We start from the raw sequence: 16599 nt of genomic DNA on the forward strand, positions 1-16599 counted from the left end.
TTGACATCTTTCTTTCTTTCTTTCTTTCTTTCTGTCTTTCTTTCTTTCTGTGTGGTTCTTTGGCATGTTGGCATCTTTCTTTCTGTGTAGTTCTTTGGTATGTTGACATCTTTCTTTCTTTCTTTCTTTCTTTCTGGGTAGTTCTTTGGCATGTTGACATCTTTCTTTCTTTCTTTCTTTCTTTCTTTCTTTCTTTCTTTCTTTCTTTCTGTGTGGTTCTTTGGCATGTTGGCATCTTTCTTTCTGTGTAGTTCTTTGGTATGTTGACATCTTTCTTTCTGTCTGTATAGTTCTATGGCATGTTGACAACGTACACACACTTCATATCTGAACACAATAGGTGGCAGAATTACGTTGTACAACCCACTTTAAACCATAGAAGAAGTCCACTTGAAGCGTCACATCAGCACCAAGCGGGAAGGGCTGATAGTGAGGCGGCGGAAACTGCATCTGTTATTTTCTTGTGTTATTTAGCTGGCAAACTAGCTATCAGGCGGGCTGAATAAGAAGCAACCGAAGATTCAACATGCCGCGGGAAATCATAACGCTCCAGCTTGGACAATGCGGAAATCAAAGTACGTAAGGGGAAAATATTGCTAACTCGAAGCTGCACCGCTAACCATGTCGTCAAATTCTACTTAGCTAGTGATGAATGTCTGTAATCTTTATTTTTTTGTAATTATTTTTGTTACGTGCTAACGACAAGTCTAAACTGCCTCTAACAACATAAGCAACGACAAATCTTTTTGTGTCCTACATGAATAACAACTAATGGGGTTTCTATAGAGCTAAAACGATCTATGACTGTTAGCTGCCTTCAATTTTAGCATATCTGCTGCTTCATGGTGTCAGAAGTCCTCAGTGTTTGGCTAACAATGTGTTCAACTTTATTAGCTTTTTTCCCCACATTTCTGTCTTTGTTTTGCAGTCGGGTTTGAGTTTTGGAAGCAGCTGTGTGCAGAGCATGGCATCAGCCCTGAAGGCATTGTGGAGGAGTTTGCAACAGAAGGGACCGACAGAAAAGACGTGTTCTTCTATCAGGTAACTTGAGCAGAACTGTCCATGGTTGAAGCTGTCGTGTGTAGGGACAATTGAAACAAAGGTAACTTGTGGCAATGGCATGGAACGATTCAATTTACTTTACCTTTTAATGCAAAAAAAAAAAATTCAAGTAACACTGAACTGGACCTTTGTCTAAAACAATTTAATAGCAAGTAACTTCTGGAGCTAATTGTCATATCAGAAAGTATTTACATTGAGCATGCAAAGTCATAGTAACACACCGAACAGCCTGATTTATGTTCAAGTCTTTTACTTTATCTTCAGTAAGACACCTTGTATTGGTCCTTGTTTTAGACAAAACAAGTTTCATTGAGTGTGTGTGTTTAACCGGCCCAGGTTAAGTATTACATGGTTAAAATGTTTGAATGAGATGGCAAAGTGATTAATCAGTATGTAGTCAACCGACTTTGCAACAGATGCAGGGATTTATTGACTCTTTCTCTGATAGCCATTGATTTGAGGATAAGACGCTGGTGTATGTACTGATGTATAGTTGGGTTGCTGTACTCAAGGATGCAAAAACGGACACAGATCACAATTGTCTTTACACAAAGAAACACAGGTCTGTTGACAACATTACCTCATAAAAGCCTTAAAACAGCTAGTAGTAGATCAAAACAATGAGGAGTGATCTGTTGACCTCTGCTTAAGAGCAAGACAGCTGACAGCTTTGTCTTATTTCTCTGATTTCCTGAAAAACTATTACTACTGCCTACTATTTCAGAAAGTTATTATCAGAGAGAGTGCTCAGTCACAGCCTGTGACATACTTTGGTGTGCCATCCTTTCATGCTGTATTTCACAGACTTGTACCAGTAGTAATAGTAGCAGTGACAATATTTGGTGTTTAAAAAAAAAAGCTGTGTTTCATAGCCCTTGGTATACTAAGGAGAAATGTGTTACTTTTGGCAAAAGGAAATTATTTAAGTGGTTTGTTTTAGCTTATAAAGAAACGCATTACTCTATATAAAAATGTGAATATTTAGACTTGGTGGTTAATACTCTGTTTCTATTTGACAGTACATGAACAGTTTATTTGCAGATTCTGTGTGGCATTGTTTAAAAAAACTAAACATTGTCCAGTTTCAGGCTGTGGTTTAAATCTGTATAAAGCAGTTTAACAGGCAACAGTCAGCCTACCACTTTTTACATAGCTACTAAGTAGCTATATTTGGGCATCATTTAGGAAGGTCAGTCAGATTATGGAGGTTGCACCAGTCATGTCAGTGTTTCAGAGTCCACATACTGTGTCTCAAAGTAAGGGGGAAAAAAAGCCTCTATTTTTCTGCATTTTGGACATTATAAATAAATCACAGTTGTATCATTTGTGCTAAATTGTTTCCTTCCTCCTTTCTCATCCTTTTTGTGATCCTAACCTTCATCTGACGAGGAAAAGCCAGACAAATAAAAAAAATAACAAACACCACTGTCAGAAACACAACTATACTCTATCATATATTCATAGGCATATACTGGATTATAATTATTTCTTATCAATACTTCTATTTATTATCCATACTGCTTTAACTGTCATCTGTATTTGGTTTCTTGGTGTAATATGTGTTTTTATCAGCTGGTGTCTGTTGTTACTCTAGTATGCCACCAGATGACAGGCTTGTTATACAAACTGAAAAAACTGCACTCTTCTGCAGGGATGCACATTATGCACCATTTAATTCCTAGTTTTCAATCCAACTCCGCAGGCTGATGATGAGCACTACATCCCCCGTGCAGTTCTACTGGATCTGGAGCCCCGTGTGATCCACTCAATCCTTAACTCCCCTTATGCAAACCTGTACAACCCAGAGAACATCTACCTGTCTGAGCATGGTGGAGGTGCTGGAAACAACTGGGCCAGTGGATATTCACAGGTGATCAGTACAAACATTATGTCTTCAACATGATTTCATTAATAATAACAAAAGTTAAGCATTTTTTTTCCATTTAGGGCAAAAAAATACAAGAGGACATCTTTGATATCATTGACCGAGAGGCAGATGGCAGCGACAGTCTGGAGGTAAGTTAATCTGTGCCCCATTCTGCCTCCCCTGAGTGTTTGAGTTACTCAGCCTGTGGTTTTGTAGAAATTTTAAAAACAGATTCTGAAAGTGAAGCAATAGCAGTATGACATTGTATGATTTACAGACGGACTTGGCCGACTTCTACAAGGCTTTCAATTAAAACTTGAATGTAAACATGACTGAAAGTTGTGGCTGTGATATATATATATATATATTTATTTATTTATTTTTATTTATTTTTTTTTTTTTAAAGTAAATTTAATGAGTTATTTTATACTGAGCTTGTAAGGATATCAGCAGTGTAGATGTATATATCTCTTGTGGTCGCCTTCTGTTTGTAGTTGTGTAAGCACTTGGCATCTTTTAGTTGTGTCTGAAGGTTTTTTCCTCAAGTAAATTTGTGGTAACTTCCTGCCTCTTTGTTGAAGTTGTTTATCTGTTTGTGGTTATTTTGAGTCTGTGTTTCTATTCTGTGTGTTTTAGATATTTTGTGTCCATTTGTAGTGGGGTGGCTGGCATCAGTCTGTATCCCGTTTGGAGTGATTTAGTGTTGCTGTGATCATTTTGAGTTATTGTGGCGAGTTTACGACTCCTTTTAGTCTTTCAGCGACATTTTGCAGGCTCAGCTCAGTTATTCATTTATTCTGTGAATCGTGACATGGATTACTTAATGTTTTAGATACACAAGACAGCTTTATTTAGTTGTCTGTTGTCACAATATAAATGTTGAGATGGGCAACTTAATGGAAACATCCATATAAAAATGGTGCCAGAAATTGTCATCTTAAAAACCAGCAAAACGCTGGCCTTGCCTCACTATTCTTAAACTTTTTTTTTTTTTTTTTTTTTTTTTTTTTTTTTTGGTGCATGTATGTGTGTGTGTGTGTGTGTGAACTCAATTCAGCTGCCAGCTTCCCATAAAACAACACTCACATTTCCCCTCAAAGGTCTGCAGTTTCTGTTACTGCTTCACATTATGACCCCACGTTATTATTTGGTGTGTGCATTGGATAGGAAGGTGGGCTGAGCTACCGTTGGCATGTGTATGTTGGCAGGGTGTGGCGTGTAGCATGTCTGGTGATAATAGGCAGGCAAGTGTTGAAGGCAGGTATTACAGGGCTGTCTTGAGGGGGGGTGGAGGGTGCCATTTGTGAGGTGGGGCCGTGGTACCATTTATATAACTGCTAGGAAGTGAGGCATTTGCTTGCCCACACACTTACAGCTTTCTGCACCAGTGGAGTTAACTGTAATTTTTACACACATGTGGCACACGCTGCAGCTCGAGAGTTCAGATAATGAGTGACCCTTTGTCTTTGTAGGGATTTGTTTTGTGCCATTCTATTGCTGGGGGGACAGGTTCGGGGCTGGGATCATACCTGCTGGAGAAGCTCAATGACAGGTCCATAAAAACACAAGCAACTTTCCCACTTTCATTTGTCTTCTTTTGATCTGATGTGTGCAAATAACACAAAATTTCCTGTTGTTCAGGTACCCAAAAAAGCTGGTGCAGACTTATTCTGTTTTCCCGAACCAGGATGAGATGAGCGACGTGGTTGTTCAGCCGTACAACTCGCTGCTCACGTTGAAGAGGCTCACCCAGAACGCAGACTGTGTGGTGAGCAGCGGCACGCTGATGCAGAGGCTGATTAATTTCATTGCTCTCAAGACAAAAACAGACTCAGGAAGCTGCAATTATTTTCCTCTAACCCCCCAAAAAAAAGCATCATAATTATTCTATTCCAAGAAAATAATGGTGTGATGTCAGACTGTTAATTAGGTTTGGCCTTATGCCTTCAGACACAAGTGACAAAGATCCATAGTATAGAAAGTCTTTTTCCAGAAAATGTCAGAACTATTGTGACATCAAAGACGCATGAAGCCTATAAAAACAACAACTTTGAAGTCTCTCAGGCCTTATGTTCACCGATGATGTAGTTTAGTCAAACAGTGTTTGTTTTACCTTTTTATTACTTAAGCTAGTGCTGGGAAGTCCAGTCAGGAAGAAACGTAACATTTAGTTTTGGGTTGGATTTCAGAACACACTTTTATGCAGTTCATGTGGGGAGTAAAAAAATTGGGTAGCGCTGTTACTTATTTTAAGTAAATTTACAGATCGTTTGTGATATTAGCTTGTCAGATTGCCTGCTTATAACAGAAACCATCCCTGCTGTTAGCTTTGTTTTAATTTGGTTTTAAAATGAATACAACTGAATGTTGGGCAGTTCAGCTATACTGAAGACGCAGTGCTACAGTATAGCTGCTCTTTGACTCCATGTCCTTTTTTTTCCCCCCTAAGACACTTTTTCAAAGATATGACCCTGTTATTTGTCCTGATCAGATTGCTTTATTGCTTCCTTTTTGCTTGTGTGGCAAATGAATAAAAAACAGGCTGCATTGCTTGCATCGAGGCTTTACAAATCCAACTTATTAGATCTCATTCCTAAACTGCTGATTGTATTAGAGACAGTCTAATGATGTTTCCTCTTTAATACCGACTTCCTCAAGGATCTTGCATAAGGGCCTCATGTTGATTGAATTAGCCCGAGAGTCAATAGAATCTGCCTTAAGAATTGGTGCCCCTGTTATAACTGTACAGTGTGTCTTTTATGTTCAGCTTTCCCAACAACAGCACACTGTGTGGCTTCTTAAGAGGTTCCTTGACTGTGTCATTACTCTGATACCCTCAGACTCCTTCCTCAACAGGGTAGCAGTGTATTGACACTGAACTGACCTTTTTCTTCCCTTCGTTTGTCTAATAATTGCACTCTGTGTCGTGTGTCAGGTGGTGCTGGATAACACGGCTCTAAATCGTATTGCCACAGACAGGCTGCATATCCAGAACCCCTCGTTCTCCCAGATCAATCAGCTGGTGAGTGAGATGTCAACTAACATGACGCCAATCCTGGAGAAATTTTTTTTTAAAATTTATTTATTTACTTTGCATAAAACCTTTTAATGATTTAGTTTCTGTCTGTTTCATAGATCATTAATAGGAAGAAAACAGCAGTAAAAAAAGAAAGAAGGTTGATGTACACAACAGTTTAATAACAGTTTTTACACGTCTTGCATACATACTATACATGCCAGATATCATAGTTTGTTAGTGTTTCGCACATCCTTTCAGCACAGAGCAGAAAAAATTGCCTAATAGCCTTGTGGATCTGTGATTATGTGGTCCAGACTGGACTAAATTCCCGTGATAAGAGAAAGTTACTTCAATATAAAGTCTAAGTACATGCCCTAAATGTGATTTGTTGATGGTCAGACTCACCATCTGCCAGGTGTAAATGTAATTTCTGCACTGTGGCCACATTCTAAGGAAGACACACCAGTCCTCAGAGTTGAAAACTCCTTTAACTTTTCTTCCTGCTGCTAACTTTAACCTAACAAAAGCTACAAGCATAGATCGCATCTGTTTAGCTTAGCACTGAAGGGCAAAGAGAAAAGAAAACAGAGCTCACACGGAAAACAAAGCTTCCTTGAATCTGGACACCAGCACTGAGAGCTATCAGCCATATCGAACTACAGCTGCTTTATGAGATGGGATCAAATTGCGGGCACGGTTGAGATAAAGGGAATGCGTACCAGATGTAGGTGCAAAGGCCAATGAGATAGATGTCAAGGCTCAGGGCAAATAATGTGGCAACAGAATAATTATGTTGTAGATCATTTCAGATCATGTTTCTTTTTCATGCTAAATACTTAATACTCTTGTAAACTTTAATCTGATTGGAGCTGACAAAACTTTGGGTTCACTTGAACCTTCATTCATGCAGGTTTCTACAATCATGTCTGCAAGCACAACCACCCTGCGCTACCCTGGCTACATGAACAACGACCTTATTGGCCTGATTGCTTCTCTCATCCCAACACCCCGTCTGCACTTCCTCATGACTGGATACACTCCTCTCACTACTGACCAGTCGGTAAGTTCCATGTTATTGTGATGAGCAGTTAAACCATAGTAAATTAAATGATCGTAGGATGTTGGGAATGAAATTAATCACACAACTGCATCTCAGGTTGCTAGTGTGAGGAAAACAACAGTGCTGGATGTAATGAGGAGGCTTCTGCAGCCCAAGAACGTCATGGTGTCCACAGGCAGAGAGAGGCAGCCCAGCCACTGCTACATCGCCATCCTCAACATCATCCAGGGAGAAGTTGACCCCACACAGGTGCCAGTGTACAGTGAGTGCCAAAACCTTCATATTAGATGCAGAGGGAGGGGTTTTAAACGTTTTTGCTGTGCTGTAGGTGCATAAAAGCCTCCAGAGGATCCGGGAGCGCAAACTTGCTAACTTCATTCCTTGGGGTCCCGCCAGTATCCAGGTGGCTTTGTCCAGGAAGTCCCCTTACCTGCCCTCGGCACACAGAGTCAGCGGCCTGATGATGGCCAACCATACAAGCATCTCCTCGGTGCGTGCTCATTATAAAGTTTCATCACTTTGGTTTGTTAATTCACCCTCAGAGTGTAACTTTTTTTTTCTTTGACTTTTTAGTGTAAACTTGAAAGAAGTAGGTAGAGTCATTACATTGCTTCATCTGTAACTGATGTCTTCATTGCAAGACTTTATCACAGTCCAGGAAGAATTTAAGAGGAATTTCAATAAATTTGAAAAGAAGTCAGTGAAGCAGAATTAAGGAACCAAAAACGATCAAGTTTTTAAGGAAGTCGGTGTAAGATCTGTAAGTGGGCTCGTTTCAGTAATGGTTGCCTGTCTCTGCTGGTGTCTCACAGTTGTTTGAGCGGACGTGCAGGCAGTATGACAAACTGCGTAAGCGAGAGGCCTTCCTGGAGCAGTTCCGCAAAGAGGACATATTCAAGGACAACTTCGATGAGCTGGACAATTCTCGCGAGGTTGTCCAGCAACTGGTGGATGAGTACAGCGCAGCAACACGGCCGGACTACATTTCCTGGGGCACACAAGAACAGTGAACAGATTTGATCCAATGGCCCAGTGAGCTCACTTGCTTAGTTTGTCCCATATTACGTCTCAACAATATTTTCCTATGTAGGTGTCAAACAATACTTGTTTCACTGTAGGTGCTTTTCTGAAGTAAAAAAAAAAAAATTTATTGGCTTATTAAAGCATGTAATGATAATGTCTTTAAAAAGACACTGTGGGCTTAATATTAACCCCATCTCTTATTCTATCAACCAAAGTGTTTTCCTGAATTATATCCTGGAGATTCATCACCCCACCTGACATGAAACCATTTCCGCACTAAACCGTTGTTTACTTTTACCGTCCCTGCCGTCTTAAGTGATATAAAGCAACATGTTGCCTTGTTTTGCCCTATTTTTCTACAAAGTTCAGTAGTTTGGTTTTTGTGCAGGTGATCAGTCCACACAGCCTACAGAACAACTGCCTTTAACAATGGTTAAAAAGGACGACGCAGAATGCATAACTGCGGTTATAATTAATCTAGGTTTCATCATACCTCACATTTTTCACATGGTGCATTGTGCCATCTGTCTGCTGCTGACACAGTGCTCATACGTTACCACTGTACACGACCAACAGGAATGTCAAGTTGAAGTTGGACTTGAGCCATAAATGGTGTTAGAATAACTGCCATTTGAACGGCGTTGACATTTTTTTTTTTTTAACCAGCTTTTGTCATCTCATGTGGCAGTTTGCTCAGGTGAACACTGTGTAGAAGATTAAAACTGGTTTTAACAATTAGTCTATACCTGTAAATATATATATATTAAAGAGTAGATGGTAGGTGAATGTACTGTTCCATGTTTGCTTTGCTTTTTGGACCTGTTAAAGATTAATAAACACATTTTCTAGGACTTCTTTTTACCACAGAGGTTTTATGAATACATCACTGCATAACATTAGTCTTGCTAAACTCATGTAAGAAATAGTGGGGGGAAAAAAAATCAACCTTTTTTCCTCCACCTGCAGCAGTGTTCTGGTGCCTCGTCATCTAATTCAGTTAAGGCTCATTACCCAACGGCACTTAGCAAGCTTTCTCAAACAGCTATTGTTTACAACCAGAAAGACTTTTGGGAGGGGAGGGAGCTTTAAGCTCCGCTGCTGGCATCAAGCGTCAGCCTTTTAGAAAATGTACCCTACTGTAAACAAAACTCCCGCTTTACAAACTGGGCCTCAAGAAAGTACATGTTCTGTTAATCACAGCAGAAAGGAAAGATAAGGGTAGGATCAATGACAACGTGGTAAAATTATGTATTTTTATTAATTACATACAGTATTTATAGTTTTTATTGCACTCCCAAGTTAGTTAGAAACAATAGTGCAATCGACTATACATATTACATAAAAAGGTACCATGCAGCATACAAATAAGCTTAATACTAAGCAAGGACATTGTCTTTTTTTTTTTTTTTTTGCCTTTCCATACTTGTAGCTTCGAGCTGCCTGCAGCTGCAGTAGAAAAAGCTAAAGACCCGCTTCTGAGTGTAGGACAGGACTGGCAAGGCCTTCCATGGTGAGGAAACAAAAGGTTTTGAGGCGGGTTATTGCAAGGGGCTGTGTAGCAGACAGCACTCTGGTACAACCTTTACAAATCATATTACTACATTGCCATTACTACGTAAGGTAACTTGCAAAACGTAACATAGTATGTCCGATATTTATGTTTTTTAAAAACGAATACATGTGAAAATAGTTGAATATAACTGAGGGAATCTGTCTGCGTTTGGATCATTTATTGTAAAAAAAAAAAAAAATTTAAAAAAAAGCTTATTTAAAAGGAAAAAAAAAATCTTTGGTCCATTCTCAAACCCAAAACTTGGCAAAAAAAAACTTTGGCTTCACAAGAATACTCGATAGTGAGCGCAAAGGAGCTACATAGGGATCAATGCACAAGATGCTTTAAGGAGGAGAACCAAAGGAAGTTAAGGCTCTGATGAGTTAAAGCAACCATAGTAGAAAAATAAAGGGTTGGGTCTGCAGTTTAAGACATTAACAGTTAATAAAAAATAAAAAAAAACATGTGACATTTGCATAAATAATACTACAAAAAGCATTCATGGTCTGATTAGAAAATGTTTTGCTCAAAAAAGCCAGGGACATTTGGGACACTGCAAGGTAAATACGGAGTCAGTTCTTCAAGGATCTGTATGTCTGATGGAGGTTAGGCTTTGTGGAATCTCTTTCATTATATATACACACATAGTGAGAATAACATTAAACAAAGCACCTGTTATCTTCAGCAGAAAAAGCTGCGATAGGGTAGTAAATGACTTAAGCAAAAAATGATCCAATCAGTCAAGTGTTATCCAAGTTTCATGTCCGGGACTAACAGCCAATACAAGCAGCACGACGAAGGACCAATCAGAGCACTTGGTGGTATCGTGTTGGAAAACGGCTCTGAAATTCTTCTGATTTCTCTGAAACGCAATTAAGCCAGACCCTGAATGTGTCACCAAGGAGAAATTGTTTTCTGTGATCACATCCACTCACATACCCCAGTAGGTAAAGAGGCTTGTACGGCTGTGGTAGCTCAAGCGACTTAGCTACAGAGCTCAACATCTGTTTCCAGTTCCAAGTTCACATGGCTCGCTGCATCAACAGTTCCAGGTAATGCAAACCCAGCTGGGACCTTATGAAAACGGACTGTCTGATGAACGTGTCAGCATAAGGGCATGTGAGAGAGACAGAGAGTGTATATGTATGTGTGGCTGGGAGATGGAGCAAAGACTTGGGGAAGGGTGTGTGTTTGTGTCACTGAATGTTCTCAACCCTATTCCAGCAGAGCACGAGGGACGACTGCCTTCTAGGAAAGGCAAATCCAATATGGCACACCTTGAGGAAGCAAGAGAGGGGAAGGTAGTGTATTCACTCTCAGCTATAGCTTCATGTAGAGGAGTAGTAGCACAGCTTATCGTTGCTGCAAGTCTGGACTCTTGCCTTCTCTCCCTGACGTGGTAAGGCCAACATCTCACATTGTCTAGGGAAGTGTGTGTGTGTGTGAGGGAGGTATTGCCATATAGGGCAGCGGAGCTGGTTGTATGACAGGCTGGGGTAGAGGCGTGCAACACCTCATCAGAAACAGCAGTGGGGTTTCGCTCTGATTTTTTTTTGGGCTCACTTGCAAACCAGAACCCCTTACCTTCCCATCCCCTCCCCTCCCTACTCCGTTCCCATTCTGCAGCCAGCTCCTTCAGCTGGAAAGCTCAGCGAGGGTTTGTTTTCATGGATGGGGAGTGAAAACAGCCCTTTCTTTGTTTTGGCTGCTGTACCATTCCCAGTGGAGGAGGCGCAGGGTCTTGAGGACTGGGTCTGGGCCTCATAGGAGGCCACAAGTAGGAGGATGACGGGGGTTGAAAAGAGTAGGGAAATGGATGGGGAGGAGGGCTTATCCATGTATGGGTTCCTCTCAAACAGGATGCGAGGGCAGCTCCAGGAGTGTTGGTGTCGAGGCCAAGTGACGGAAACCCACTTCTGTGCTTTCTGTGATGGTGATGTCTGGATCTTCTCCTTTTCCTCGCTGGCGATGGATGGCACTGAAATACGCATTCATCAGCTGCATGATCTCAGTCAGCTGCGATGGGAGGGAGAGAGAGAGAGAGAGGGTCAAATTGGTGGCAGTCTCAGTGTCTGTCTGGCGCTGTCACAGGAGGGTGGAGACAGATGATTTCATCCAGCTGTTGGAAAAACCTCCAAAGGCGGATGATGATGCCGTTTGGCATTTACAGAGAACGTATAGCACAGTACACGCTCCATCAGAATATTAAAAGCTTTAAAGTGTGTGAATATTTCATCGTTTTGTGAAGTATTCTGCTTTGCAGCTGTTGTCAGGAGAGCACAGTGGAGAATTTGATTTTTTTTTATTTTTAAAAAAAAAATGAATTTGATGACAATTACTCTTCACTCCAGCCAAAGTTTCCCTTGACATGATTATAACAATAAGGAAAACGATCACTTGCTTTTCAACCTTCGAATCAACTCCTAATATTACTTACCTCCTTAACTTTAAGCCCCGTACAAATCTGCTCTTTTCTCTTTTTTTTTTTTTCTTTTCTTCAAAACGGCTCAAAATCCTTCATATTAATGTCAGAGCAATATAAAGACTTAAGTTCATAAAAGTAGAAGTCTTTCTGAGCTGAACTTCAGTTCGCCTGTGCATCCAATAAATAAATAAAAGCCACTTTTGTGCCCCATGAGAGATCACAGAAGGATTTTTTGTTCCGTGTGGGAAGATGCAAAGGAAATCAGCCCAGTGAAAGGCAAGATTTGTTCTCAACGGGGGGGGGGGGGGGGGGGGGGGGGGGGGGGGGGGGGGGAAGAGGGGAAAAAAAGTCTGTCTGGAAGAGCATCCATGTTTCTGAGAAATGTTTAGCCTAATATTTTAATCTAACCACCGCAATAAAACTCACCCCCATGCTATTTAATACCAGGAAGTTAAACTTGTGGTGGTTACCATTGGTTGCAAAGAAGAGGCAGGTTGTGTGCTCCCTATTTAGATCAAATTAATGAGTGTTTTTAAAGAGGAAAAGGGAGGGAGAGAGCGAGGAAGGAGGGGGTGTATTATGAGCTGTCCTCTTACGCTGCAGGACTCTGCTCAGTGATAAGGCTCCTCGGCCTTACACACACACGCTACAGCTCCACTGGAGATGGATTATGTATAAGTTTATTAAAGAGAAAAGAAACTACAACTACAAACAGAATATTTCCTCCTTTTTCAATCTGTTTGTGCGAACCTGGGAGCCGAGCCACTTTACCTTGGTGGTTTCAAATAGCAGATCCCGATCCCCAGCTGTTATCTTGAAGGTGTTGCTGTCAGATACGCCGTAGGAGCAGATCTGGCCGTAAGGGAAGGACTCCAGGGCCTCGGATTCTCCCTGCTTGTAAAGGGACACAGATGTAGCGGCTACACCCAACCACAGCTTCTGGGAAAAACTCCCCGTTGAGCTCTGCAGGCAGAAAGAGGCAATCAGGGTAGAGTTCGCCAAGTGTTTACCTAAAGAACCAAATGGTTTTTTAGGGTCTAAGTTGAAAAAAAAAGGTAAAGTATGACTTTGTAGTACTTACAATATAGAAGTCCACTTCATAAAGAGTGCATCCAAAGCCCGACCACTGGCGTGCAATAGCGAGGTAGGCAGCCATACTGTCTCTGCGACTGTAGCCAGCCAGACCTTTCCAACGCTCCAAGACGGATGCCATGACAGTAGCTGCCTCCTCCTTCAGCCGACTCCGCAGGCGCATGTCCTGCTCCACTTTTTGTTTGTGTGCTGCCGTAGCGGTGTGGCTCCACAGCGTCCCCGTTAGGAGCCCCGTTGGGAAGCGCTGCGTCGTGGGACAGCCCTGAGCCGCCACCTGGCAAGGCGGCGCCGGTTGTGGAGCCGTAAGAGACAAGAGAACCCGAGTTTCAAGCATGTCGCCGGGGAATAGCTCATCCAGAGGCGGGTAGGGGGCGTGTGTGCTGAAGTCCCCCATCAGGCACTGCAGCCTCAGGGCAGCTAAAGTCTGCAGGTCCTCCTCACAGGCTGGCAGCTGACCACGCACCACCATCTCATGGCACTGCAGCACAAAGGCCAAACCCAGGACAGAGACACAGAAAAGAACAAAAAAGGTACAGTTTGTCAGTAATAACTTGAGTCCTTTCATCAATCCCTTTTTTTTTTTTTTTTTTTTTTTTAAACCACACCCTGTTTTATTTGTCTCATAACTCTTTTATAGGCGTTCTCAGGAAAAAATGTTACAGTGAAGCCACTCTTGGCTGACTTTTGCCCCTGCTGCACTCCAGCCAGTGCTCTTAGTCATGTTTTTTATGCAGCACATTTTATTGCAATCACAGCCTGTTAAGACTACTGGCTGTGATTGCAGATTGTTCTGTAAAAACATAAATAATCCAATGAAATAGGAAGAATGAATCACTGCGGGGCAGTAAAATATATCTCATTATCAACGCTGTGATGGTCTCTCATCACAAAGATGTTACGGGACGACACGGACCTTTCGCGACTTGTGTTCTGCTTCATTACCTGCTCAAAGAGGAAGAAATATTCTATGCTTTCCACTGATATGCTGTCGGCGTCCAACAGGCAGTACAGCTTGAAACACAGTTTCCACTGGGATTTGGGCTCTGACTCTTTGGTGTTTAAGCTGTGCAGAGAGGGGACACAAAGAGTTAAAACTGGAAAAAAAATATTCTCATATACAAAGGACCACACCAAAAGTCAGAACCTTTCCTGTTAATATGTTACAAGAATTTCCCTCCTGAATGTGTACTGGTAATATTGTCGTTTAGTAACCTGCTGGTTTCATGTTTACACCATCACTCAATGCTGCAAGGACACCGACGCCCATTCTTGTTCTGTTTTTTTTTTCCTGGATGCCTCACTGTCTGATTCAAGACTCCATTGTAGAAATAAATGACATCAGCTTCACCTTTGTTATCTATTGGCCGGCTGGTTTTGCTGACAGTCATAACGACGCAAATCCAGTTTCCCAGCAGGGTGCCGTGTTTTACCACCAAGACAGAGTGAGGTCACCAGATATCAAAGTTACTTGATACTGGAAAAGGCTAGATAAATCATATTTGACTGCTTTTAATGAATGGCACGTTTCTGGGAAATGTTTGGTTGTTTTGACAGCGACTGACTGCAGGATTTTTATAGAGACTGACTTCCTCACACTGTCTGCTCTGGTTTGGGGGGGGGGGGGGGGGGGGAATCACTTTTCAAACCTGGTCAGGATGTCTGCGATCAGAGCATTCCCTGCGATCGCCTGCTCCCACAGTACATTCTGCTCATACAGTGCAAACGTGTTTTTGCTCTCTTGTAGGCCCAGCTTCTCCTGCATCCTTCGAACCACCTGATGATGGAGTGGGGTTAAAAGAGACAAGGCAAATTACTAGATTACAAGTCAAAAACAGAGCAAACTGAATTAAATATCTGTGATCGTCAGTGCTCTCAAACCTCATTGGCGGTGGTGTGTGAGCTGATGTAGATCTGGCAGGATCCAGGGCCAGGATAGTGCACCGTGCACAGCATCTCCTGCCGGTTCATCAGCATCTGGATCTCCTCCCAGGATGGCACACACTCCCGACACTTAGTCTTTTCCAAAGCCTCGCTGATGAATGACGCGTAGTTGTCCATCTCAGACTCAGGACTCTGACTCTGGATTCTGTAGGAAATAGTCAGCGTGAGAAAGTGACATTAGCAAGTGTGTCTGTGGGGAGTTAAATGTGTCATTTAAACAGTTTCAAAACTAAAAAGAGAGAATTTGCTCATGCCTGTGACTCATAATCAGTGTTACACTGCGATTATGGACTTTGCGTCATCCTTTTCATTCAGCTAGGTTCTTTATTTTCTTTTGGTTGGCAATGCTAAAAAGTCAATGAGGCGAGGACTGACAAATGTTCTCGCTTTAGCTGTTGAGGACTTGAAAGACTCAACATCCCTCAGTCCTTCAAAAGAAAAAGGAAAATGGCAAAGAAAACATGTTTGACTTTGGGTAGCGCATGAAATGGGAAAAGGTGTTTCCGCCCCTGTGAACCACAGTGACCTGCCACTTCCTCCCAGTGGACAGTCCAGGAGTTGTAGCTGAACGTGTGTGCAGTCGTTTTAATAAAAAAAAAAAAAGTCAAATAAAAGTGGGACGGGTAACACACAAAGGCAGCAGATATCACACTCCAACTAGAGCCTGAAGTCTCACACACTTTGTGAAAGGTGTGAAATGTAGCCTGACGGAGTGTAAACACCGAGGGACAAACAGGAAGGACGCACTGAAACTCAAATGTCCACTTGAAAATACAAAACTTGCAGGATAGAAAGAGGCAATGAAACACTTTGCCTGTCTACTTACACACTCCGATGTCCTGCTATCTCATAACTACATGACCACAGGGTTGGATTTGTCCTGCTGAAACATAACCAGGAATGTTCCACTGGGTCTCTGATCCTTCCTATACTCTCCTCTCTTTGCCCCCTTTCTGCAGTTTCCTGCTCTTTTGCCCCCTCCTTTCTCCCCTCTGCTTTCTTTCTTCTGGCCTATTCTCTCTGACAGCAGACATTCCCTGGGGGTTTCTCAGGGCACCGGGGGAGTGAAGGAGGAGTGTTTTTGGGCCCACTGCCCAGCTCCAGTCTTAGCTCTGCCCAGCTGCAGCCTTAGCACTGATCCGCTGAGAGAGAGAAAGTGCGTGAGAGCGACAGCGAGACGTATCAAAACACGGAGCCAGCAAGTTCCACAGTGTTATTATGAATTGCCATTGCATGCAACTGTTCCATTAGCTAGAGGGCGATTCCCAGTACAGAAATATAGATAGAAAAACTGTAGTGGTTTGATGGCACAGGGTTAGGAAACCTAGAGCGGGAGATTAGCACTGCTAACAACTTCAATTACTAAGCTTGACAGAGGGGCTAATTCAGACCTGCAAATCCAGCCCTCAAACACTGGATCTGTCTGGAGAAGCATGTTAACAATGTGAATGCATATCATGCTACTATATCTAAATTGGTTGTTAGTGATAGTGGCGCCTGCTTTTTGTCCAGTGTCTAGACTCCACATTCTCCCTACTGCTTCTCACCAATACTGGTT

General features: G+C 42.0%; 2 protein-coding genes across 2 annotated transcripts in view; one reads left to right on the forward strand and one right to left on the reverse strand.

Moving 5' to 3' along the window:
* The first annotated feature begins 426 nt into the window (after window positions 1–426).
* On the forward strand, window positions 427–8775 carry tubg1 (tubulin, gamma 1). The gene is made up of 11 exons (XM_079253257.1): window positions 427–575; window positions 929–1041; window positions 2765–2932; window positions 3010–3078; window positions 4402–4481; window positions 4571–4697; window positions 5865–5951; window positions 6859–7008; window positions 7105–7257; window positions 7337–7498; window positions 7821–8775. Exons 1-11 carry the CDS (start codon window positions 527–529, stop codon window positions 8016–8018), a joined length of 1356 nt encoding a protein of 451 aa, XP_079109383.1. The 5' UTR covers window positions 427–526; the 3' UTR covers window positions 8019–8775.
* Window positions 8776–9365: 590 nt separating this feature from the next.
* Window positions 9366–16599, reverse strand: part of plekhh3 (pleckstrin homology, MyTH4 and FERM domain containing H3) — a 32314-nt gene continuing 25080 nt past the window's right edge. The window contains exons 8-13 of the mRNA XM_079253276.1: window positions 14979–15186; window positions 14747–14874; window positions 14043–14163; window positions 13090–13578; window positions 12780–12971; window positions 9366–11599 (exon numbers count right to left, since the gene is read on the reverse strand). Of these exons, the coding sequence (XP_079109402.1) occupies window positions 11435–11599; window positions 12780–12971; window positions 13090–13578; window positions 14043–14163; window positions 14747–14874; window positions 14979–15186 (1303 nt within the window). The 3' untranslated portion in view covers window positions 9366–11434. The remainder of the gene's footprint in view (window positions 11600–12779; window positions 12972–13089; window positions 13579–14042; window positions 14164–14746; window positions 14875–14978; window positions 15187–16599) is intronic.

This window comes from Telmatherina bonti (assembly GCF_933228915.1).
Source record: "Telmatherina bonti genome assembly, chromosome: 14".
NCBI lineage: Eukaryota > Metazoa > Chordata > Actinopteri > Atheriniformes > Telmatherinidae > Telmatherina > Telmatherina bonti.